This window comes from Ceratotherium simum, chromosome 25 (assembly GCF_057802395.1).
Source record: "Ceratotherium simum simum isolate JZ-2026a chromosome 25, ASM5780239v1, whole genome shotgun sequence".
Taxonomy (NCBI): Eukaryota; Metazoa; Chordata; class Mammalia; order Perissodactyla; family Rhinocerotidae; genus Ceratotherium; species Ceratotherium simum.
In genome coordinates, this window is record NC_141924.1 from 9452158 (window position 1) to 9463495 (window position 11338).

The 11338-nt window shown below is 38.7% G+C and overlaps 1 protein-coding gene across 5 annotated transcripts in view; it reads right to left on the minus strand.

Moving 5' to 3' along the window:
• EP300 (EP300 lysine acetyltransferase) overlaps positions 1 to 11338 on the minus strand; it is a 78697-nt gene that overhangs the window by 44549 nt on the left and 22810 nt on the right. For all 5 annotated transcript variants that reach the window (XM_087448868.1, XM_087448869.1, XM_087448867.1 and 2 more), the window contains 3 exons: positions 3842 to 4018; positions 2414 to 2675; positions 1446 to 1559 (listed from right to left, as the gene is read on the minus strand). In XM_087448868.1, coding sequence (XP_087304994.1) covers positions 1446 to 1559; positions 2414 to 2675; positions 3842 to 4018 — 553 coding nt within the window. The remainder of the gene's footprint in view (positions 1 to 1445; positions 1560 to 2413; positions 2676 to 3841; positions 4019 to 11338) is intronic.

Genomic DNA, 11338 nt, shown 5'->3' on the forward strand with positions numbered 1-11338 from the left:
GCATCTTTTTTCCTTGAAAAAATTTCTAGATGCAGAACTGATTGGTCAAAGGGGATCATCAGCATGAATGGCTTTTGATCCAAAATAAGCAAAAGCCTTCCCACAGGCTGTATTTACGTTCCCACCAACCGGGTACGAATGTCTCAGAGCCATACAAATGCCAACACCAGGTAGCATCATTTCTGCCACTGTGATGGAAGAGAAATGGTACCTTATTTTGTTTAATAGTGAACTTTTTGGTATTTCCTCCTTCTAATGAATCGTCTATTTCCTAGTCCAATTTTCTACTGGGCCATTTATGATTTCTTCATTAATTTATGGAATTTATTTCCTTTTTCACATGCTGCACATCTATTTCCAAATTTGTCTTTCAATCTTAAATCTTTCATGTTTTATTTCTAAAGAAGAGTTACAGTAGCTGCACTTAATTCTTTTTTTTTTTTTTAAAGATTTATTTATTTATTTTCCCCCCAAAGCCCCAGTAGATAGTTCTATGTCATAGCTGCACATCCTTCTAGTTGCTGTATATGGGACGCGGCCTCAGCATGGCCGGAGAAGCGGTGCGTCGGTGCACCCCCGGGATCCGAACCCGGGCCACCAGCAGCGGAGCACGCGCACTTAACCGCTAAGCCACGGGGCCGGCCCAACTTAAATCTTTCTACTTTTGACTTTTCTTTTCTCTAAAGAAAGCTCCTCATCAAATGCCAGGTTTTTAAAAATAATCTCAAAATTATCTAAATATTTAGATCACACATATAAAAGAGTAACTTGCCCCACATCAAAGCAATGATCTTTTAAGTTTTCATGAATTTAAAAACGGAGTGTAAATTCAACTATTGTTTTTATAAAGAATGATAAAGTTTTTGGATCTTATTTTAGGTAATAAGCAGTTCAATTCTAACCTCATTAATGTGAGGTTAATGGGAAGTGGAAATAACCTAGTATGATAGCACTAGGCAGTCACAGAAACTTCACATAATCAAAAAGTATTCTTTGTTGTTGTTAGTGCCATTCAGTAGATTCCAACTCCTAGTGACCCTGTGTACAGCAGAGCAGAACCCTGCCCAGGCTTTTGCAATGCTCTGCTGCTTTTCAGGGTTTTCAAGGCCAATTTTTTTTGCAAGTGGGTGGCCAGGTCCTTCTTCTTAGTTTGTCTGGTCTGGAAGCTCTGCTGAAACCTGTCCACCATGGATGACTTTGCTGGTATTTGAGATACTGGTGGCATAGCTTTCAGCATCACAGCAACATGCCGTCGCCACAGTATGACAACTGACAGACGGGTGGTGTGGTTTCCTAACTGGGAAATGAACCTGGGCCACGGCAGTGAGATGGCCAAATCTTAACCACTAGAGCATGAAGAAGTACTCTAAATCTCAACAAACTGCACCGGTGAGAGTCTAAGAATACATTTAGTATAAAAACTTCAAAAGATTTTAATCACTTACACTGTTGATTTCTCTTATCCCCAGCATTTTTAAGGGGGAGACACACAGGACAATCATGCCTTGTACAGTTCTTCCAGTGTGAAATGATTTGTCGAGAAGATGCACAGTGTGCCACTAAAAGAAAAGAAAAATAATTATTTTTTCAAATGTGGATTATAGTTTTTTTAGTATCAGCTAACTTACTGACCAGTTAACAAGTGCTAAAATGTTATTAACTCATTTCATCTTCATAACACCTTCAAGATATTAGTCCTCACATTTTATAGTTGAGAAAACAGGCAAAAACTGGTTAAGTCACCTGCGCAAACTCAGAATACCCAAAGTGGGATTCAAACTCAAGCAGTCTGACTCTAGAGCCCATCTTTTCACCACTGAGCTATGCAATCTACTTTATTCTATTAAAAATCTATAGAAACAAATTTCTAATGACTCCATAAATACACAAATTGTACCATGTTGGGTAACACTGTTTTGGTATTTGCCTACAAGATAGTTAGCAAACACTCAACAATATTTAAAGTATGCTATGCTGGGGCAAATCCAAGTCAGTAAGGATCATCACAAAAGGAAAGCCCTTTAAAACTTCCTCTCCTACCACATCCGCAGATACTCACAAAACAATACTGAATTTTTTTATATCCTAATATAGAGTAAGACATTATCAGTAAAGGAGTCTCAAAATAGAGCTGATCACATTTTTTTCTCTTCTGACTGTAAATATATATATATCCTTTTTCCTGAGGAAGATTTGCTCTGAGCTAACATCTGCTGCCAATCTTCAACTTTTTGTATGTGAGCTGCCACCACAGCATGGCCACTGACAGACAGAGGAGAGGTACAGGTCCATACCCGGGAACCAAACCTGGGCCACCGAAGCAAGTGCACCAAACATAACTACTGGGCCACCAAGGCTGGCCGTGACTGTAAATATCAATCGCTAAGGACACAAACCCTTTGAGCCCACTCACCTTGGCAGGACTTGCCTGACTGGCAGTGTGTCATGTGGTTCAGGACGTTCTTCATCGTGCGACAGTGGGGAAGGTTGCACTGCCTCACTTCCCCATTAGCCTGCTCCCTGCGCTGGCACTTGTGAGCATGCAAAAGGAGAACAAGCTGCTGCTGGATGAGCTTACGCTTCTCTGGATCAGCTGTGTGTGCTCCAGAACCCATCCCTTGGGCTACCGGAGTCACAAGGCCTGGCTGCTGGACCGGCGGGGCCTGCTGTTGGCCCTAAGAGATAAAATGATAAAGATACATTTAATGTTAGGTGCCATCGTGTGCTAGCTCTAGTCCATAATAAATATGGACCTGGAAATTTTCAATTAAAACCTTTAAAGACAGTCTACTATATGCCAGACTCCATTTTTTGACACAAGGGATTCCAAGATGAACAAACAATGGCTCCTACCATCAAGAAGTTCAATTTAATAAGAAAACAAATTACTACATTACTAAGTGATATAATCAAAGTATGTATTATAGTATGTATACATGAGAACAAAAGTATGTATACAGCGAACAAAAGAAAGAGAAGGGACATAGTAAATTCCAGTGGGAGAGGGAAAAGCAAGGAGCCTGTAGTGAGGCACACGTCTAAGTTAGGTTTTTAAGAATAATGAAGAGCTTCTTGGGAGACCAAGCAGGGGCCTTTACGGTGGGTGAAAAATTAGTTTTTGTAAAATCTGGAAGAAATTTGGTTTTTCCAAGAAAAAAGTAAACATTTTTGGGGACAGATATGCCATGTTTTATTTATCTTTATATCTCTACTACATAGCAGAATATCTGAAATAAAGGCATTCAATGAATATATGACACACAGCAAAAAACTAAAACATCCGAAAGAGAAATAAAATACCTATAGGACAATTTTTTCCAAAGGTGAATGTGGACTACTTGACACATTTACAACTAGAAATAGTTTTACTTTAGAAAAACAGCAATGTTAGAAGCTTTGGAGATTTTTCCACAACAAAAATCACTGTTTAAAACCATGTGTAACTTGGAGAGAGAAGTTACTTTTATGTAGTAGTGTCAGATACACTCAATGGATATGGTCACTGAGAGCTGGAATCCTTTGCCAGGGAGTCTTTCCCAAGAGGAGGAAGGTTTCCCTTATAGAAATCCTATAGAAATGCTCACAAGCAGAAGCTGCATAGTATGGCAGGCCCCAAAAACTTTCATTGTAGCAGCTCCGCTTGCTCCTATTTGGACCAGCATCCTTACTGATCAATACAAGTAAAAGAATACGATGTGAAATGGAAGGAAAGCACAAGCCTCTTCAAGCAGGGGCCAGACATTATATCCTAGTGTGCATAGTAGGAGGCATGAAAGTTTAACATAATTCTTTTGTTAAAATGCCAGTTTGAAGACAAATCTCTAGATACGTTACTACCCACCATGTTGGGCATTCCTCCACCAGGAACTGCCTTTTTGTCCATTGCAAATGGAGATAAGCTATTTGGTAATACAGACTTTGTCTGAATCTGGAGACCAAGGCCACTGGCTCCAATCTGCTGTCCAGAATTCTGAGTGTATGGTGAACCGTAAGGATTAGGGTTGTTCATCATTCCCATCTAAGAATAAGAAACAGAAGAAAAATTAAATTGTATTCTCCATATTAACAAAACATTACTATTCTACTTCCTAATTTATATATATTTCCATTTAAAGGAAATCCTCTGCATTTATAAACAGACTATAGAAGTATGCTCATGAAAATACTCACATTTTCAAGATTATGATTTACAGGCCTCAGGTACAGTAAATTTACAGAGCTATTTTCTGTAAATATTTGAGATAAACGTGTTTTATAAAAACTTATAAGCATCTTCATTTAGCTATATCTGCTAAGCAATGTTTGCCATTCATCTCCACTTTTAATGCATTCAATGCACTTTCATGAATGTACAAACTATGGCTTAATAAATTCAATTCAACTCAAAAAGCCATCTTATCTCTAAATATATTCGAGTTTGATATATAAAAGCATTTGAATGCTTATTTCAGCATTTTGTTTACACAAAAGGCAGAAAACTGGTAGTTTGGGGGATATATCCGTTTTTATTTAGGGTCACAGTCATACAGTGATTTTAAAACTTTGAATCTGAATCCTTTAGATAGAGCATGCAAACAGCAGAGTCCACACCATTCCCTGCTGTCTTAAACCTAGCTGCTTTATTCATTAAATTACCTGCTTGGCTCTTAAAGTAATTTGAGTTTCTCTGCAACCCCTATGTAGTTTTAAAAAGTAGGTTTTTTTTTTCCTGTGTTTACATAAGTCCATCTGTAACCATCATACTGTATGATGATTAATTGAAAGAACAGAGTATTAATTATTCAAAACCCAACGTTTTACTGATAAATATTACTTTACTGATAACAATGATGCAACTTAAAATTCTATTCTTCTATATAAGATCCCACTGTAAGTCAATCTAATGGAAACAGACAGCAAGCACTCCGAATAGAAACTAAGGACACTATAGCTATTGCCCAATTAAAAAGAGTTATACTAGATTTCTCTCCTCCTCAGCCAGATGCAATTCTATCAAAGGATCCTTCAAATTCTACTTCTAAAGAAACACACACACACCCATCCCTAAAATCCTTCTCATGTATCCATGCCCACTATCATGGATATCACTGTCTTAATACAAGCCCCTCATCACAGCTTGTGTGGACTGTGTCCAACAGGTTTTTTCTGCCTTTTATCCTTTTTTCTATTCATAAAAGGGAAAAACCATGCTATACCAGAGCCTTCATGATCTTCATGAGGCCTGACTACCTCTCTCCACGGTATCCTACTATCTCCTGCACCCAGTAACGTGCAATCTGAGAGCATCACGCTTCTTGAATCTCCAGCATCTGCCTTAAGCTTTTCCTTTTCCCTATAACTAGGCAGTGGCACACCCTCCTTTCCTAATTGACTCCTGAATGCCAACCTGTAAAGGAAATAAAATACTAATTTCACAAAGAGGCAGTCCAATTTTCATTTTTTGTTGCTCACTTAATTGGTACAACTATAACTAAGCAGTAGCTGCAGATCCTACTCATCCTTTAAGATACATTTCAAAAAATACCACCCCTGCGAAGCATCTGTCTACTACCCTAGATGGCTAAAGAGCTCTTCTTCTACCCCAACACAAATTTTCATGCCTTTATTTAAAATACAACATAGGTGATAAAATAATCTGTTAAAATGCATGCCTTTTCTATTCCCAGACCACGCACAAAACAGAAAGAACCTTAGTTCATTTATCTTTGTAGCCCTATCACCCTAAACTGATCGACAAAAGAGATCACTGACTCAGGAAAACAGAAATTATAAAAGTCACAAAATCAATTACATGAACCTCTGTAAGTAAAATTCAGTTCTTTAAATCATATGCAGTATCTATAATCTGCAAATTCATATGAATGTGACATCTTTATCTGTTCAAAGGTTTGCCTGTAGCATAAAGGAAAAATAATAAAGAAAAAAAAAATTAAAGAACTTTTACATTTTCCAGATGAGATTAGAGACTAGGAGTTAAGTAACTTGCCTGGTGCTCTAACGACAACAGAGAATGAGACTGAAAGAAGTGGCACAGTTTGGGGGAAGGCATAAAAGAAGGCGGCACCTGCCGTGGCTTGGCGGTTAAGTGCGTGCGCTCTGCTACTGGCGGCTGGGTTGGGATCCCGGGTACACACCGATGCACCGCTTCTCGGGCCATGCTGAGGCCGTATCCCACATACAGCAACTAGAAGGATGTGCAACTATGACATACAACTATCTACTGGGGCTTGGGGGGGGTGTGCGGAAAGGAGGAGGACTGGCAATAGATGTTAGCCCAGAGCTGGTCTTCCTCAGCAAAAAGAGGAGGATTAGCATGGATGTTAGCTCAGGGCTGATCTTCCTCACACAAAAAAAGGGGGCAGCCTGAATGGGAAGCATCCAGAGTAAAGAACTTACTGATTCAGTCTCCAATAATTGGAATTTCCTAAGTGAATCTGGCCAGTAAGATTGTAACGACAATTAAACACAGAAACAGGCTTAAACACACGTTTGGGTTTCTGTTGGTAGTTTTGAATGTGGAGGCAAGTGCTGCTGCTACATATGCTTTTAAGGTACTACTATTTATACTAATGTAGTTCCAATAATATGCACGCCCACACCTGGCGGAGTTATAGTTCACTTAATTGTGTTTCCTATTAGCATGGATATTCATGGTAGACATAAAATGAAAGCCATTCTGTCACAGAACCTGCATGACGGGCCGTAAAAGACCAACAGACAATCAACTATGCTTTTAAGAATTCATTATTTACATAAATAAAATGCTGGGATTTGTAAGCTACCTTGATGTCTCGTTAATAAGCATAACATCTTTATTCAAATACATCCCAGTAGAATCCGCTCCTTCACGTTTGTTCACGCAGACACTGCCTTGCCTGCCTATACCAACTGCGTTTCAACCAGTTCCTGACATGCTTGTTCCCTCAATCATAATGCATTACCTAGAAATCCAAGTTCACTCTATAGCAGACTATGGTCTCAAATATACAGACTGCACTGACTGCTGGTCAGCTGGCAGTTAATTCATTCCTGACACTTCTGGTCACCCTGACCAACAAAGACTCGCAGGTTTTTGTTTTCCTGTCTCCCTCAGAGTTCTGCTGCCAGTGTTAGAAAATAAAATACAACCAATGCCCCATCCTTTACCCTTTCTATCTCCCCAACCCTCACTACTCACCCACCAAAAAGGAAGGGAATACACTGTGCAGTTAGTTATTAGGTCTTGTTCCCTTTATAGCTAATGTGATCCAGATGTCCAACTACCCACCACCTACCTGGACTGCAATGATACAGATTTCCACCTAAACTGAAAAGGCAGAGGACAAGGAAGCCATCAACAGTACTAGGCAGCTAAAACAAAAAGGACGTATGGGGTTCCTTTTTATTTTCTTTTTATAAAAACCTGACTCTACAGGTTGTTTCTAAGTTTTCAATATATTAAAAGCAGAAACTTAGGGAACACAGGAACGGAAAAAACACACGATAGTGACAATCATTGACAAATAAATAGGAAAAATAAAAAGTAGTGCCCAAAATATCAAGACTGTAACAGTTTAGGAACATTTAACACAGGGACAAAAATTGCTTAGTAAGACTTGCAGGCACCACAGTAACAAACAAATACTTTATGTGTGACTCCAAGATTCACCAAACAATAAAAACAAAATTAAACTACATTCAGACATTTCCTACTGGATTCGATAAACACCCGTGTCACGTATCTGTATCCACATTACACGCCAGGCACTACGTTAAACACCAGGGGTACACTGATAAACAAGGAAGACTAGGGATCTCTCAGAACCTACACCAAATCCTAAACATGATTTTTCAGATTCATTCCCATTACTCCTATACCATCGCCTTAGTTTAGGGGGCCTCATCACCCCATTAGGGACTACTCCCCTTAAATCGATATTGCACACCTAAAACTACATCCATCTAGATTGTAAATTTGGGCAAAAGAACCTCCTATTTAAAACCCATCAGAATATGGCATTTAAGATCGTCTTTCAAACCCATCAGAATATGGCATTTAAGATCGTCTTTCTCTCTTTCAACACGGATTCTTCCTCTCTGCCTTACACTTAACATCCCTCTAACTGGTCCTTCCAGCTTCACTCCTTGTCTATCCAACAACACCAGAGTTCTAAACCAGAGATGCAACAGAGATCAATTGTTGCTCTTACGTTAAAACTTTACAGGTTAAATACTCTTTAACACCACATGCCAGAGACCATCACAAACTGATGTTATTTTAAGAGAAGAGTTCCAAAACTGACAACATCAGTGCTCCTACCTCCTCGAGAAAATCTTAGAGAGAAAAGGAAAAAAGGAAAAAGAGAATTATTCCTAAGGCCAGCGCTCATCTGAATGAAGTTCAGAGTTTTTTTTTTTAAACACCAATTTCATCGGTCACAAAGCACACAAAGTTTGGATATGAACCCATCCAGATGCCAGGTAACAGAGACCTCTTCATAACATGTGAGGTAACCAGAGTCAGAGGAAAGGGAGTTAGGATTTGTTTTCTTTTTCCCCAGATGTAGGACTACAGAGAAAGAAGAACTGAAAGTTAATATATAAAGATGCTCCGAGGCTGTGTCTGTGAAAGGTCCAGGGATCACTAAGGCAGGATTATAGAAAACAGGCATGGCTCCTGCTTTTACATGTCTCAGTCTAGCAATGATCATGCGTGTATAAGGTTACAAGTCAGGCAGGAGGTGAAGGCTGCTGCAGCAAACATAAAAACCCAGTATTTGTTTTTATTTTTATTTATTTTTTTTAAAAAAGATTTTATTTATTTCTTTTTTTCCCCCCAAAGCCCCAGTAGACAGTTGTATGTCATAGCTGCACATCCTTCTAGTTGCTGTATGTGGGACACCGCCTTGGCATGGCTGGAGAAGCGGTGCATCGGTGGGCACCCGGGATCTGAACCAGGGCCGCCAGCAGCGGAGCGCACGCACTTAACCGCTAAGCCACGGGGCCGGCCCCAGTATTTGTTTTTAGCTGTGGAGGTTTCATCAATATATGAATCATAATAATAGAATGACATTATACTGCAGTGATCAACAACATGCACTTTTAATTCAGAAAGACAAGACTTCTCTGTAACAGCCCTGACTAAAACTATCAATTCATGGGGCTGATGTTGTGATGAATGGCCCTAAACCATATTAAATACATATTAATATTCAGGACCTCCTTAACATTTAGAGTCTAACACTAATTCAGGTATAATTATACTGTCTGATATTGTTATTTAATAATATTCTGGATCTTGTCTCCTTAATCATAACAAGCTCTTTCATAGAACAGATTTTGTTTTTATTTTCTAAGAAAAAAAGAGAAAACAAAAAATTCTAGAATATTAATGAACACTTCTTGAATAAAAAGTCCTTAACTCCAAAGAAAGCAAACCTTCCATCAAATTTATATAGCTTTAATACACTGAAGTCTCTATTAGTAGCATTCCCATATTCTTTGGCCAACTGCTGTTCATGGAGTATGTCGATTTGATCTCCCCCATTATAGCTGAGAGCTACACCTCTGGAAGATTCCAGCTTAACTACATGATGTAGGTTTGATTTCTGCCCCTCCCCATAAAGTGTTTTAAGAACATAAAAATGGGAACTGTAATAATACTAAGCACTTGTTACTACTGCTAGCGTAACAGTAAGTGCTTACTATATGCCACTCACGAACAGCTAGCTTATATTAACGCACTTAGTTCTCCAACAATCCCATGGGGTAAGTACAGCAAGCAGCTTGCCCAACGTAACAGCTACTATCTAAGCGGCTGAGTCCATTTTTAACCCAGGCAATTTTGCTCTATAGTCCATACCAGTAACTATGATGTTTGTCTTAGTTAACTTCATCTCTTCCTTCATACATAAAGGATGGTTACTGGGAAAAGGATTTTCAAAATGTTTATTTCTTTTGTCACCAGCATTTTTGAGGAGGCAGATAACATGTCTTGTGAAGTTACTGGAAAGTGAAATGACTTAACTGAAAAGCTGCATGGGGGCCGGCCCAGTGGCGCAAGTGGTTAAGTGCGCGCACTCCGCTGTGGCGGCCCAGGGTTCGCTGGTTCGGATCCCGGGCGCGCACCGATGCACCGCTTGTTAAGCCATGCTGTGGCGGCGTCCCATATAAAGTAGAGGAAGATGGGCATGGATGTTAGCCCAGGGCCAGTCTTCCTCAGCAAAAAAAAAAAAAGGAGGATTGGCATCAGATGTTAGCTCAGGGCTGGTCTTCCTCACAAAAAAAAAAAAGAAAAAAAGAAAAGCTGCACAATATGCAGCTCAAGAGGAGGACCCAGGCAGTATGGTTCAAAATCTGTGCACTATTCTGCCTTTTACTGTACCCTTCTGAACTACTCAGTCAGAAATAACTTTAAGACATAAAACATTTTGTCTTTCATTATTTTAATTTATCTAAAATTAAAGATTAGGGTAAAAGGGAGTATGATCCAAATTTCTTCCGATGTATCTCAGTTAGTCAGACTTCTGTTATAGTATATACTGTTACAGCAGTAATGTCATAACCTGCCTGCACATTTCATACCACAGATTCATCCAGAAAAAGAACTGTGTACAAAAGCCACTGTCATTTGAATAGGATTCAAGCCATCATGTCTCATTGAAAGTTTCCTTGTCTTAATTCCTGATTCTTAAATATCACCAGAACTCTCAGGAATTTTGGAGGAAATACAATGAATACAATCAACTCTACAAGGTAATTTTAGTAACTGGTATTGTGGAAGTGCAACTGCTAGTCAACAATTTGAACACCTCACTTGAATTTAGTTTAATCTTAAATAGGAAAATATAAATATTTTTCCTGCCATAAAGAGAAAATTAGTTGTTTTTTATAAAAGTACTTTTATAGTAATTGGGTATCTCATCCTAAACCTCCATAACTCCAAAAAATTCAGTTACTAAACATCTAGAGCTCTTCTTATGTGTCAGGCACTGCTGTAAGTGCTTCATAAATATCAACTTATAAAATATAGGTGGGACTCATTTAAAACATGGAAATATTTTAATAATAAAGTTTTTATATTTGAATTCCCCCGTCCCATGAAAACATAAGCTCCACAAGAACAAGAATTTGTGTCTGTTTTGTTCACTGCTATATATCTAGTCCCTGAAACAATGTTGATGCAAATTTGTGATTTAGATTATGAATAAAACAGTGCCCCACTTCCAGCCTAGGTATTCTCCCAATGAGCCTTTCCTTACTTTATTTTTCATCATAGCACTTACCTGAAATACTATACATTTACATCTTATGTACAAACTAGAAAGTAAGTTCCATGAAGTAAGTTTATTCACTGCTC